The sequence below is a fragment of the Hydra vulgaris genome, chromosome 03, assembly GCF_038396675.1.
Source record: "Hydra vulgaris chromosome 03, alternate assembly HydraT2T_AEP".
NCBI lineage: Eukaryota > Metazoa > Cnidaria > Hydrozoa > Anthoathecata > Hydridae > Hydra > Hydra vulgaris.
In genome coordinates this window covers 9,500,001-9,516,110 of record NC_088922.1, presented here as the reverse complement: position 1 = coordinate 9,516,110, position 16,110 = coordinate 9,500,001, and the positions used below count along the sequence as shown (strand labels likewise).

General features: G+C 28.2%; 1 protein-coding gene across 1 annotated transcript in view; it reads left to right on the top strand.

Annotated features, from left to right (window-relative positions):
• The first annotated feature begins 2,369 nt into the window (after positions 1-2,369).
• LOC105846079 (transforming growth factor-beta-induced protein ig-h3) overlaps positions 2,370-16,110 on the top strand; it is a 40,485-nt gene continuing 26,744 nt past the window's right edge. The window contains exons 1-3 of the mRNA XM_065792275.1: positions 2,370-2,617; positions 2,849-2,895; positions 8,470-8,893. Of these exons, the coding sequence (XP_065648347.1) occupies positions 2,536-2,617; positions 2,849-2,895; positions 8,470-8,893 (553 nt within the window). The 5' untranslated portion in view covers positions 2,370-2,535. The remainder of the gene's footprint in view (positions 2,618-2,848; positions 2,896-8,469; positions 8,894-16,110) is intronic.

The following is a 16,110-nucleotide window of genomic DNA, read 5'->3' as shown; positions in this document are numbered from 1 at the left end:
TTCTTTAATTCATTGCTACTTAAATTATGCAAACGTTGCTTGGTGCAGCACAAACGCAACAAAAGTAAAAAAACTGTTTAGTAAACAAAAACAGGCTATAAGGATAATTACAAACGTAGACCGTTTCTCTCACACTCAAACATTATTTAATAAACTTAATATTCTAAATGTATATAAACTAAACCTTTACCATATTCTTATCTTCATGTTTAAACTTGATAAAAAAATATCACCAATGTTATTTAATTCACTTTTTGAAAAAATAAACCACATATACCCTACCAGATTTTCAAAAAACAATTACATTCAATCCAAAACACATTATTCAGCAACCAAATTCTCAATTGCTAACCGAGGTCCTAAGCTGTGGAATACAATATTAAATAATGAGCTGAAATCTAATTATTCTTTAAACCAGTTTAAAACAAAACTTAAGCAATTACTGATGATACATGAAAATGAATTAAAGTTCTTCTAAAAAGCTTTTTAAACTAGCAAACAAAAACAAAAATTAACCTACTAATTACTCTTTAATATTATATTTAATATTCTAAACAATAGTCTGCTATTGTAAATGTATTTCTTATCTTATAAGTTTTGAATTTACAAACGATTTTTTTTAAGTTTTATTATTTGAAATACTAATTACTAAAAATATTGTAAAATTTTATAATTTCAATTTTTATTAAAAAAAGTTATTGTAAATTCTTTTTGTAATATTAATACTTATATATCATCTTATTTTACTAATCAGTTCTTAAATATAAATACTCTTTGAATTACTAAATATTTTAAACGTTATATATTTTATTTTTTGCATTTTGTTAAAACATTTTATTTGATGAATATGCATTTTTTTAGGGGGGGGGGGGGCTTAATGAAAACATGAATTTTGTATTCTTCAACCCCCATTAATTTAAATATTTTTTTTTATAAATTACTTTTTTAAATTATTTTCAATCGGCAAATACTAAAAAAAAAAAAAAAAAAAAAAACCTTTTAAGGTAACTTAATGCCTTAAGTGTTTACAAACTTAATAAACATCACATTCTACAAATCATGTTTAAAACAAAACATGGACTTTCTTCTATTGTATTCAAGCCGTACATTAGTGAGGTTTTGCACAAATCTAAAAAACAAATCTAAAAATCAGTTATTTAAAAATAAAAATCACCGGTTCCGGGTACTCATGAAAATCACCGGAAAAAAGGGATTCCTGGTGCGAGTTAAGTACCTCGCCTTAGTAATATACTAAGACGACACTTATTAACTTTCTCAACTACTTTCAATTTGTAATTTTTCATTATTTAAATTTACGCACAACAAAATATTTCTCAAATCGGTTTGTAATGAATTTCATTTTAGTTTAGAAACTAAATAATTTTAACGATATAACTTGTGAGTTAAAAATGTTAACTAGATAACTAAAAATTAAAAAAAAAGTTCTTTTTAAGGTTTTTTTTAAATTTAATAAAATTTAAACAATCTGATAATTAAAAATTCACTATTTGCATTATCTGCTTCAACAGCAACAAAAAATATGTCGGGTTTAACCCAGACGTTTTACCTGGTTTTGAATATTAATCTTTATTCATATATGAATATCTTTTTTATAAATATTTTATTATTAGAATATAATTTTATATTTTTTTTTGACCGTTTAGAAATTATAAAATATAATGAACAATATTTAAACATCCAACAGATTTAAGAGCTTTATAGATTTAAAATATTAAATGCTCGTGGGATTTAATCTATCTATGCGCCCTATAGATTATATACAGTTAACTAATAGATTAAAGCAAAACGAAGCATGGAGGGGGAAAATATAAAATAAACAAATATTTTTCGTCAATTGTGCTAATATTTGTTTATTTTATATTTTCCCCCTAAGTTTGTAAACACTTAAGGCATTAAGTTTCTCTAAATGGTTCGTAATCAAAAGTTCTGTGTGCACCAAATACAACCTTTTATGCCTGTTTTTGCTAACTATAAGGCTTTTTTAATTTACTTTTAAAAATATTTAGGCGAAACGAACTAAAATACAGTTGGTATTGTTGAGTGTGAGCTTTCAAATAATAATCTTAGTTTAAGTTGATTAGTTCAGCATCTAATTGTTCGAACTGCTTTTGTGACAACACAGAGGCATCGAAATTTACATTAGTGTTTTAAGTTAAGTTCGAGACCCAATTCGTCAATCTGAAGCAAATTTATAATTCTCTTGTTTTTATTATAGCGGTGATCACCTTTAAGATAAAAAAAAAGTCCTAAATTTAATGTTTGATCAAAATTTTCTCACTTGTTATTAATCCTTTGTTACTCAGTAGGACATGTTTACAATTTAATAAAATGACAGTTGTTTGTACAACAACTACGCTTGAAAATGGATACGGATGTTCGGTCTTATATTTTTTTGTAACAGGAAATAAATTTTTTCATATAACATCCTATTATGGCCAAAAAAAAAAACAGGAAGTAAAAAATATTTTTTTAAGTTAAGTACAAACATGAAAAATATTTTCAAAAAAAAAAAAGATGGATAAATATAAAAGTTATACTGTTGGGATTGTTTTTATGCTGCTGATCTTGAAGTTTAGCCACACAAAAAATAGTAGAAGTAATGAAATATCTAATTGCTTGTGATTATAATTATTTTGCAGTTTGAATTCCGTATCTCAAACCTAAAAAAATTCCTCCTTTAAGCCATCTATCATAAAAGGCTATAGTTTGAGTTATGGATGCCAAACTTTTACTTGTATGAATCAAAATGAAAAGAAGTAATTAAGTAAACAATTAAGCAATGATCCTTAGATTAAAACTTTAATAATACTTTTTTTAATATTTGTAGCTAGGATTCAAGCAAACGGGAAAGTAACAATAAATGTTTTTGGTGCGGTGAGTTAATCATATACCAAATTCAATATTCAATATTTTTTATTTATTAAATTTAACTTTTTTTGTAAAACTTTCTTAACATTTAAGATTTAGAGCTCATAATGATATTAAATTATACGCTAATAACTTCCACTATAACTTTTATATTGCTTATGGTTGTATTTTATACAATTGTGTTATTTTTTATTTTATAAATAAAAAATTAATCATGTAACATAAAAAAATGATTAACTACATAACATTATTTGTAAGTATTTACGAATGTAAATACTTACAACCATAATAATGTAAATACTTACGTCCATTAAACACTAAGCATCAAACAAACATTAACACACTAAAAAGCCTTTAATATTTTAGTATAAATACAAAGTACTGAAATTACATTTTAATAATATGCATTATTTGTACAGACCAACAAAATTTTACTTTAGGTGTCGTCCATAAATTACGTCACGTAATTTTCGACCGTTTTTGATCTCCCCTTCCCCTCCCCTCCTTGTCACAAAATTGTAATACTTTATAGCAAGTTTTGTATGAATTGTCCTAAAACGTTTTTTTTAGTTATTGTTTCCTTTTGATTTTAAATATACACTTTTTCAACTATAACATCTGGTACTAAAGTTATTCGAGTTTAAATTCCTAATATTTTGGATAAAAATCCATAAAATTGGAAAATGATTGTTTGTTTGTTCACTATGTCAACCTGAGTCGTTTTTTTCTAGAATTTTCAAAAATAATATTTGTTTTTTATGTAAATAATAATTTTATTTATTTGCAAAAAATATCTTTTTATATACGAGGTCTGGTCTGTAAAGTTTCCGACCTAAAAAAGACACAAGTCAAGTTAATTGCCTCTTCATTTGGCAATAACTTCTGTTCTCTGAGCGCAATTTTCAGATGAGGGAACAAAAGTAGTCGCCTAGGGCTAGATCTGGTTGTGAAAGACAGATGATCAAGCAGTTTAAACCGTAAATAGTGGATTATCTCCATGGCAACCACTAAAAAGTGAGACGTCTTGGAGAGACAGACTTTTATTTTTTTCTGCAAATGTAGCCTTTTTTCCGCAAATTTTGCCTTCAGCTTTTCATGTGCAGTAAGTTTCTATAATGATTTTACGTTTTTAAAGATAATCAAATAAAAAAACTTCATATCTATTCTAAAAAACTGTTGCAATCACTTTCCCAGCTGAAAAAACAGCTATTGCCTTTTTTTGGAGCTGGTTCCTCCTGTGCAGCTTACTGTGTGGACTTTATTTTTGTTTCAAGCGTATAATGGTGTATCCTAGTTTTATTTAAAGCAATTAACTGACGTTAAAACTCAAATTTATTGTTGTTGATTTAAAATGTTGCAAACACGTTCTTTTGCCATGTTTATAACCTCTGCTATCTCTCTCACATTTGGAGGTCGTCTAGTACTATTTGGCAATTTTTTTTGTTTGTAGTTGTAGTTTTAGAAGGACCCCAACGTTCATTGTCTCTTAAACTCGTTCGGCCACGATTAAATTCAGCTGCCTAAAATTTCACTGTGGTATATAATGGTACTCATGGCCTACTATATAACACGGCCGGATTTGTTGCCTTGAACGCAAAAAATTAGTGGGCCGAAAAAACACGAGTTTGAAGTTTACAATGAAACAATTTAACAATTTTAAATTAAACTCTTTTTAATTCAAGTAATACTTTATTTTGCAATGCCAAAAAAGTGTTGTGTTGTTGGTTGTAGAAGTAATTACAAGCGAAAGATTGAAGAATGTTCCAGTAACAGCAACCACGTAACATACAAAACTGTGTTTAGTTTTCCTGATAGCAATCAGTTAGATCTTCGAAATTGTTGGATTAAGTTTGTCAACCGAGCTGATTGGAGCCCCACAGAAAACTCAGTTATATGTATCGATCATTTTGAAGATAAATATTTGAAAAGAGGTAAACGTATAACATTGAATTATTGCGAAAATCCTATACCAGCAATTATTACCAACCAAAACATCCTATCAAAGCCATCTTTAATTCAATCAACCTCAGCTTTACGTAAGCCCCCTGCAGTTCGTATATATTCTCATCCTTTTCTCGATGAAACATACGATTTTAGAAAACATGATACAATTAAAAGCATTATAGATCTTAATGAAAGTTTTTGTCCAGCAGGATTTTCATTTAAACTAGTTGATAACCGTGTGTTATTTCTTCGAATTTATTTCGACGACGGGGATGTTACTCCTAACATTGAGAGTATTACTATTGATAAAGACTTACATGTAAAGCTACATATGAAAGGTATCCCAGTTTCATTGCCTAAATGGTTTAGAGAAGGTAGTGTTTGTAAATTGACCAGTGCCAGTATGCTTGTTAATTTTGTTTCTTATATGCATGAAGTTGCAAAGAACGTATCAAAAAGTGTATTATCAGATTTATATAAATTATCTCTTTATAAACTACAAGGACGTCCGATCTACACAAATGAAATCATTAGATTTTCTCTAATGCACAGATATACATCGAAACAGGCTTATACTTTGCTATTAGAAGAGTTTCCACTTCCTTCGTTGTCTTATTTAAAATCACTTTCAAAGGGTGGCATTGATCCATTATCAGGATTATTATTACTTTTGGAAAATGGTAGTATTAGTGCTGACTGTGTTGTTATAATTGACGAGATGTATTTACAAAAAGGTGTCCAATATCATGGAGGAAGTTTAATTGGTGCTGATGATGATGGTAATTTCTATTCTGGTATAGTTGTGTTCATGGTGGTTAGCTTGAAAGAATCTATCCCCTTTGTAATTAAGGCCTGTCCAGAATTTCAAATTTCTGGTTCTATGATTAGTTCACATATAGAAGAAACGTTAGATACTTTATATAAAGCATCTTTTAATGTACGAGCTATAATAACTGACAATCATGCAACAAATGTTTCAGCATTAAAAATTCTACGTTTAAAGTTTGGTGAACAAGATAATGAAATATATTTTACTTTTATGGGACACCGGGTTAACAATTTATATGACAGTGTTCATTTACTGAAAAACATTAGAAATAATTTATTAAATTCAAAACGGTTTGTATTTCCACCTTTTGATTTTATTGAGTTTGATGATATTATTCATGTTGAAGCTGGAGAAATTTCTTGGAGTTTATTGCACAATGTTTATGAGAAAGATGAATTGTTACCTGCTAACTTAAAAAAAGCTTTCAAATTGTCTGCCCAAACTTTACATCCAGGAAACAACAAACAAAGTGTTCCTTAAGCTTTAAATATTTTTGATGAAACCACCTCTGCTGCAATCATCAGCTATTTTCCAAACGAAACTGCAGCTGCTGGATTTCTAAGGCTTATTAATATTTGGTGGACTATTTCTAATTCAAAGGTAATGTTTAATACAAACAATAGGATTGGTAATGCAGCTATTCCAGGTGACAAAAAGTCACAATTTTTTCGAGTTTTTGCAACATGGATTAATGAATGGAAAAACTTGCAGTTTCAAAGATGTAATAAGTATACTTTATCTGCTCAAACAACTAATGCATTAATTACAACACTGAAGGGTACTGCAAGTCTGATTGAAGATTTATTTTCAGAAGGATATAAATATGTTTTAACTAGCAGGTTTCAAACTGATCCATTAGAAAGACATTTCAGTAAATATCGACAAATGAGCGGTGGAAGATTTTTAGTCAGTTTACGTGAAGTTCAAAGCTCTGAAAAGATATTATGCATGAAATCCTTAATTAAAGCCAATATCAATTGTTGGACGAGCAATTTTAAACTTGATACAAAAATTGACAAAAATGAACTTTTAATAAAATTGGAAAAATATAGCAATGAAATTCAAGAGAATGAGCTTTGTCATGACTCTTACGAAGTTGCAATCAATATATCTGGTTACATCACGAAAAAGATTGGGGATAAATATAACTGTTCTAACTGTCTGAAATCATTAAATTTCAATAAAGTCTCAACAGAATATCTGGAAATTCTTTCACGTGGTGGTTTAACAAAACCTTCCAAAGAATTAGCTAACTATGTTTGTAATGGGTTTATAATTCTGGACACTGTAAAGAAAATGTTATTAAAGTATTCCCATGATATAAAAAATGCATCCTTGCTAGCGCTAGAAAAATATCAACTAAGTGATAGTGATTTTATGTGTATAGAACATGAGGAATGGGGAAGGCATTTGGTAAACACAATTATTACCAACATATATTTTAACAATGAGCAACAAATTAAAAATGGAAACATTAGAAAAAATGAAGTTGCTGCCTTTAAAGTTCGACAAACCAAAAAAGACAAATGAATAAACCCATAACAACATAGTATATGTATATTGTTTTTTTGAGAAACAAAAGAAACTTGACTTGATTAATCTTTTTGTAATATATGTAAATGCTTTCAGTAAATGTGTACATTTAAAAATTATGCTAGTTTTACTAACATTTTTGTTAATTTTAGTTGTTTGAACCAATAATTTTAAGACTAAGATTTTGTAGATTAAAATTGATGGCTAAAATAGATAGTTCATTCGGCTTAATGCAATCATGATTTATTATTAGCTAACTGTTTTAGTGTTTGAAGTTTAAGAATTTTGGTAATAGTAATAATTATAGCTAAGAGCAAATTATTTAATCATTATTAATGTCTTTATAGAATTACCTTCAGGTTTTGATTCAAAAGCTAAAAACCTAAAATCGGCCCACTAATTTTTTGCGTTCAAGGCAACAAATCCGGCCGTGTTATAGTAGGCCATGTGGTACTGAGTCACAATACACAGAATCCAAATCATCTTTGATTTGCGTCAAAAAAACGACTCAGGTTGACATTGTGAACAAACAATCATTTTCCAATTTTATGGATTTTTATCCAAAATATTAGGAATTTAAACTCGAATAACTTTAGTACCAGATGTTATAGTTGAAAAAGTGTATATTTAAAATCAAAAGGAAACAATAACTAAGAAAAACGTTTTAATTGCAATAATTGGTTTTAGGACAATTCATACAAAACTTGCTACAAAGTATTACAATTTTGTGAAAAGGAGGGGAGGGGAAGGGGAGATCAAAAACGGTCGAAAATTACGTGACGTAATTTATGGACGACACCTAAAGTAAAATTTTGTTGGTCTGTACAAATAATGCATATTATTAAAATGTAATTTCAGTACTTTGTATTTATACATAATATTAAAGGCTTTTTAGTGTGTTAATGTTTGTTTGATGCTTAGTGTTTAATGGACGTAAGTATTTACATTATTATGGTTGTAAGTATTTACATTCGTAAATACTTACAAATAATGTTATGTAGTTAATCATTTTTTTTATGTTACATGATTAATTTTTTATTTATAAAATAAAAAATAACACAATTGTATAAAATACAACCATAAGCAATATAAAAGTTATAGTGGAAGTTATTAGCGTATAATTTAATATCATTATGAGCTCTAAATCTTAAATGCTAAAAAAGTTTAACAAAAAAAGTTAAATTTATATATATATATATATATATATATATATATATATATATATATATATATATATATATATATATATATATATATATAGTTTCTGTTTTTAGAAAAATTGTGATCTTCAGCTAAAAAAAAATAACCTATTGCAAAACTATGCATATTACGCTCCCGTGAAAGATCGAACTCGGGTGTGGCAAATTGGAGATAAAAATAATAAGGTTTTTCAATATAAAGACAAAAATTTATACAATGTTCAATCGTGGAGCACTAATAGTAATGACTTACTACTTTCAAACGGACTACAAGGTGAGATCGGTACCCAAGAAAATTCTAATTTTGACAAAATAACTCTAAACTCGAACTTCATGTCACAAGACGATGGAATTGATAAATTATCTGATACATGGCCCAATAACCTAGATTGGCAGGATGACCAATATAGATTAAGAAAAGCTCAAACAAAAAAAATATACGCTCAAAATCAAATTCAGAAAAGTGTGCTTGGTGAACTGCTAGAGCCTTTAAATCCAGGTATTTGAATATGATTTTTCATTATTATTTTTTTTAACAAAACAGTAATTGTGATTGTTTTTTTTTAAACACAACGTTGATGACGATGCGATCAATAAATGTTGACTTACTGCGCAATGTTGCACATTGACTTAAACCAACAAAAACAACCGGCAAAACAAACTTGTTTATAATGAAGAGCTCTTTTTTTAATAATATTAAAATAAAAATATTTTTTGTGCTTTATCACAACAATTTATATATTTATCAGTTAGATAACATTGCTGCAACTACCTGCAATTTTGCTGCAACTACTTTGCAATATTTAAGAAAAACAAAACTTTTTCGCCATTTTATCATGCTTATCAAAAAAATTGTAAATAGTGGGAAATTTTAACTTTGTAATAATTTCGTATAACTTGTTATCAAATATATCAAACAAAACTAAAAATGTTCTTAAAGTAGTTATAAAATAAAACTCTAAGAAATATAAGTATAAAATGAATAGATGAATTTTTTCGTGTAAATTGCCGTGTAATAAACATTCCGTAAGATATCAAAAATATATACTGATAGCAAAGTCAAGAAGAAGAAATCTTATCGCTAAGCCCCTTGATAAATTTCATAACATAAGTATTATAAATAAGTTTTGTTCACTGTATATAAACTAAAATAAATGAAAAAATCAAAAAATCGTATGTGATGTTAAAGCCAACATTGAAATATTTATCAAATATGATTAAGAAATCTTAAACTTTTTTATTTAAGAAAATTTCAAGCAACAAAAAACCCAAAACATAAAAATAAAATAAATAAAAAACAGCAACAACAACAAACAAACAAAAAAACACACAAAAAAACAAAACAATTACAAAAACATGAGAAAAAAATAACCTTTGGTGTATCAGGAAAGATTCTTTGTTCTAAAGACAAACTTAATGTACTCCTCACACCTATCCAAAAATGGTCCCAACCTCAATTTTGAGGACCAAAAAAACGACCAATGAGGCATTAATCTGTAAGTTCTTAGGTATCACCAGATGTAAAAATTAAAATCTAGTCTCTATAGCCAAAGGAGAAAAACCATTTAAAGTTTTATAGCACTTTGTGCTACTGATTGCACTTGGAGCCCCGTTGTAAATCTATTGTGTTTTTTTTTTCACTTTTGGGTTATGGAGTTTTTAAAAAAATCAAAAACTCTTTACATATATGTGTTGGCTATAACCTGACAAAAAAATCATCTCTTTAACACTTGTGGTTTGTGTACAGGGACCTAAATTATAGGGTATTGTACTAAAAGCCTCCTTAAAAAGAAACAACGGATGTTTTACGTTTTTATTCTAACCTTACTATCTACTATGGAAGTTTCAAAATTTAATAGAATGAAACCTTGGCATGTATCTTTCAGGCAAAAAATAGAAGCAAGATATCTTTCATCTGTGCAAAGATATAGCTCTTAAATTAGGAATCTTGCCTTTATAAAAACGGCCAAAATATAGCAGCTTTTTGTGGTTTTTATGCTTTTTAAAGATTCAAAGTTACATCAAATAACTAATTTAGTAACAATATCGTGTGACTAGTAGATATGGGATTCTATGGTTGTTCGACTTCACATTTGTGTGTACTTTGTCTGCAAAAAGAGTGCTTTTTTTGTCCAAGTTTGTATAAGATATGGGGCAGAAAACACATAGTTGGAGGTATTTTTTCTAATTGTTCTGAATTTAAAACACATAAAAACCTCTTTATATTTTAGTTGTTAAACCCACAGGTTTGCTTTGTTGCTTTTGTTTAAAATAATTGACCAAATATTGGAAATACACACAATAATAACAACTTATTAAAATTTAAATAAGAAATATATCTTTACTGAAATGGGTTTTAACAAAAGAAAATCCCATTTAACCTTTATCTCGCATTGAAAAAACACATACATACAGACATGAAATGATTTCCTTTAAAAAAACATTACTATATGGTGGTGTTATGATGTTTGTAATTTTTTCTTTAGATTACTGTTGAGATTTTTTTATTTAATCATTGCAAAATAAGATATATACTTCTGATTAATTTTTTGTAATCTTATGATATTTTGTAAAACTATAAATAAATTAATATAGTTTATAATATAAACAAAAATTTCAGACAAGAATATTTCTTCTCAACAAATGTTATATCAAGTATTTCTTGAAAAAAATTCTAGAAATCACTGTTTAACTGTTTAAAAAAATGAGTAATTTAAAAAAACGAATTCAAAGATGCTTTCTGTTATAGTCAATAAGACATTTCAGTAACTGGCCTCCATAACCAGAATAATCATGGTTTCTTTTGTACCTAGCCCATAGAGCACTAAAGATTGAATGCAAGGCTTCTGTTGATTTCTCATTAAAAATGCCCAATGCCCTTTAGAGCAATAAATTAAGAAATCATTTCATGTCTGTATGTATGTGTTTTTTCAATGCGAGATAAAGGTTAAATGGGATTTTCTTTTGTTAAAACCCATTTCAGTAAAGATATATTTCTTATTTAAATTTTAATAAGTTGTTATTATTGTGTGTATTTCCAATATTTGGTCAATTATTTTAAACAAAAGCAACAAAGCAAACCTGTGGGTTTAACAACTAAAATATAAAGAGGTTTTTATGTGTTTTAAATTCAGAACAATTAGAAAAAATACCTCCAACTATGTGTTTTCTGCCCCATATCTTATACAAACTTGGACAAAAAAAGCACTCTTTTTGCAGACAAAGTACACACAAATGTGAAGTCGAACAACCATAGAATCCCATATCTACTAGTCACACGATATTGTTACTAAATTAGTTATTTGATGTAACTTTGAATCTTTAAAAAGCATAAAAACCACAAAAAGCTGCTATATTTTGGCCGTTTTTATAAAGGCAAGATTCCTAATTTAAGAGCTATATCTTTGCACAGATGAAAGATATCTTGCTTCTATTTTTTGCCTGAAAGATACATGCCAAGGTTTCATTCTATTAAATTTTGAAACTTCCATAGTAGATAGTAAGGTTAGAATAAAAACGTAAAACATCCGTTGTTTCTTTTTAAGGAGGCTTTTAGTACAATACCCTATAATTTAGGTCCCTGTACACAAACCACAAGTGTTAAAGAGATGATTTTTTTGTCAGGTTATAGCCAACACATATATGTAAAGAGTTTTTGATTTTTTTAAAAACTCCATAACCCAAAAGTGAAAAAAAAAACACAATAGATTTACAACGGGGCTCCAAGTGCAATCAGTAGCACAAAGTGCTATAAAACTTTAAATGGTTTTTCTCCTTTGGCTATAGAGACTAGATTTTAATTTTTACATCTGGTGATACCTAAGAACTTGCAGATTAATGCCTCATTGGTCGTTTTTTTGGTCCTCAAAATTGAGGTTGGGACCGTTTTTGGATAGTTGTTGTTGCAGCCCTTCTCTTATATTGTTTTGCTCCATTATCATTTAAATAATATTATATTAGAAAATAGAAAGAAAATATAAATTACTTTATTATTTTTATTACTATTAATTTCAAAAAAATAAATTATTCCTATATTTTCACTAAATTAACTTTTAGTCGATTTCAAAAATGTGCAAGTCGATTTTATTTGACTTTAAAAAACATATTAGTCGATTTAGTCGACAGTTGATTTATTTAATAGTCGTAACAACACTATCAATTACATTTTAATAACATATATTAATTATATTTTATTAACATGAATTGTTTATAATTTAATAGCATACAATAGTTACATAATAATAACATGCATTAATTATATTTTAAAAGTTTTGCAATTAAACACACACTAGAATCATGAGGAGATCCAGACTATCAAGTAAGGAGGAGGGAGAAGGGACAATTTTTTTAGTGTTATCGGCAAAGTTTTAGGCTTTTTCGATGTTTTTACAAGACGAAAATTTATTATAAAGAAGATGCTAAACTGACAACCGCTTTTACTCTACGAAACACGACGGGTTAAAAAAATTTGAAAACCATCAATAGCTCAAATTTTCTAAAAACCGTTAATAATATAATGAAGGGATATTTTAAAATTAAAATATGTACTATATAAGGATATATAGGAGCAAAAAAAAAAATTTGACTCAGCATGTAGCCATTTTGCAACATTATTATTCGTGATAAAACATTTCCTACAGACATTTGATATGGTTAAAAGAAATGGAAAAGAATCCACCTCCTATTGATGCAACTATTGCAGCTAATAAATTATTCGTAAGTAAAGATTAATATTTCCGTGAAGGTTTGTTTACAAATGCACCTATCATAAAAATATTTATACTTAATATTTAAGAAATGGCAAAAAAACCTGTCAACACTTAAACAAATAGAAGAACTTGATAAAATTAATTCAAATAAAACTTATGTAATAATACGAGTATAACCTTAAGAACTAATTACATTTTAATAAGACTTTTTTGTTACTTTCACTTCGCCTGAGACTAAGTAAATTTTCCTGAAATTCTTGCTTCAGTATTTCATCCAGCAAATATAAGTTGACCTTAGCAAAAGCAAATGATTTTTTTAAAAATATTTTTGGGATCCAAATGGGCATGCGTTGTTCGGGGGACGTCCATCGGACGACTGGATTTCCCCTAGACAAAGCGTGCCTACTGGGATAGTGCAAACTCGCGTAAATAGCATTGGATAATGCTACGAATAAAGCAAAAAGTTCCGTTAATAAATGCATAAATAAAATTTAATTTTAGACTTTATATGTCCTTATAAATATTAAAATGGCTTCAAAGATTGAAAAGAAGGTAAGAATTTTCCAATCAACGAAAACCTTATTGTAAAAAAAGATCTCAAAAGTTGCTATCAGGTTCAAATATAGGTATATCCCTGTCTTTGTCTAAATGATAAATTGCAAATTAACTAAATAACTACTCTAAAAAGTACTAAATGATTATGCAAAGTTTGCAAAACCCGACAATAGATATCCTTTCCTATATATACAAATATTAAACACCTGTCTTGATGTAGTCACTTGGGCTATTATAGATGCTCGTACAATATGAAGCAACTGCTCTCGTTTTATGAGTCAAAGCTTTTATATTCACACTTTTTTTCTATTATTATAAAAAAAAGTTCAGCGAAAAAGCGGTAGTGAATATACTCGTTAAAAAATCAAGACGTGAAATTTGGTTAGTATATATTGGTCATTGGCTTAGATATATCTACAACATTTTTCAGATTAAATTATACCACATCGTCGGAGGCGGTATTAAAAATTTTTTTTATAAATTTTTTAAATTTTTATCCTGTGATTTATCTTATTACAGACTACTTAATGGCAATACTATCAACTTTTCATAATAATTGAAACTTCAAAAAATTTCAATTTTTATAAAAATTGAAATTTTTATTAAAAACAATAATGAAAAAAAAAAAAAATTATTTTGAAAAATATATTATTAGAAAGTACATTTTTTGTACATATTTTCTTATTGTTTGTTGTTATCTTTTTCGTACATTGGAAAGGTGATATTTTTCATCTCCTTCAAGTTTTCTTTCATGAAAACCATCATTCAATATTGTCAATGCTAAGGTTGTTTCTTCTTTCTGATAGAGTATTTCCAGCAATTGAAAATACTCGTACTGAGGTAGCTGATGATGCAGGGATGCACAAGATCTTTCTTCCTAGTCTGCTGAAATAAAGAAATCTCGTACGGTTAGTCTTCCAATATTTCATGATATTTGCGTTGTTGTTTGTAACTCTTTCATCAACATACCGTGCAATCTCGCATTCGGCATAAGTTAACGGACAATTGTTCTCAGTTATTTAATTTTAATTTTGCCCATATGGCTTTTCTACATTATCAGTTGAAGCTACTTCATGAGACGAATTATCATTTTCGGAACTTTGTTTTTAATGCAGGACTTTCGCCCAAATCTGCTCGATGCATATCAATTATGACTTGAGTAGCGGTATCCTTGATATTTTCATAACTTTTCTCATCAAGTGCAAAAATAATTTTCTTTTGTCTAGGATCAACAAAATTTACCATTAAACACTTAGGTCCTTTATGACCACAATCCTGAAATCCTGCTATTAGAGCTTGAGTTATATTCGTTACACATGTAAGTTACTTAGCTTTCCAATCTTGGCTAATTTTTTATTTTTTGTTGATTGTTAGGTCTTTGTCAGAGCTTAAAACTTGTGAAATTTTATCTACTGGATCAAGACGTTTAATAATACCTTTAATAATTAGCTTCTTCAAAAGTGGGCATCCGACCCTCAAATTTAGTTGACGTTTCTGCCATAATAGCGAAGCACCCTTTTAGATTGATAGTAGATTATAACAGCCTCAGGTCAAAATTTCAACAAGTAGGTACTTTCTGGATAAGTCTAGTTTGTGGTTGCTTATGCTCAATAGCAATTCAAAAATACTCGTAGTTTTAAAAGAATGACTGAAGCGCCCAAGTAATTTGTTTAGCTTTAATGAAATTTCTATCCACTCAGGACCACTAGTTAGAGCTTGTGTGACAATTAAATATATCTTATGATCAGCGCACTAAAGAATGTTGTTGATAACTTTGCTAATGCGCATAGCTTTCACAACATTTGAATCTTAATCAGTTGTTGCTTATGTGTATATTTTTTTATCCAAATTCAAGCGTTTTATTGGTTTTCTACAATTTTTTCGGCATTATGTGAATCAGGAATTTGGATTTAAATAATGAATTTATATAATTTTGGAATCCTGTCCTGAGAAAGTGATTTCGATAAAACAGGGTTATACTTTCCCTTCATTGCTTCCTTCATTATTTCATTAAAATATTTACTATACACTATCCTAAGAGGCAATTGTTCGCGGACGATCCACTTGGAGGCTTTTTTGCAACCTGTTGGGCATAATTAAGTTTCTCATATTCCGAAAAAGCTTGACAGTGCTGCCCATTTTAAATGATTTATAAGACCTGAAGTAGTACCGGCTTTAGCAACAAGTTCCTTTTCGCACACATTACACTTTGCTTGGGTTGTATCAGTCATTTCAAAGAAATCCAAAATACAAGAATACAAAATACAATTGGCACGGGTAATAGCTAATATTTAACTAACTTTAGCATATTTTTTCATATTTATAATGGTAATTAAAGCAATAAATTATATAAATAATTATAGCAAAAAACAAAACAATTACAAAGCTTAAAACAATATTTTTGTTAGGAATAGTCGCGGACAGTGCCATAACTAGGCAGGTGCAACAGGTG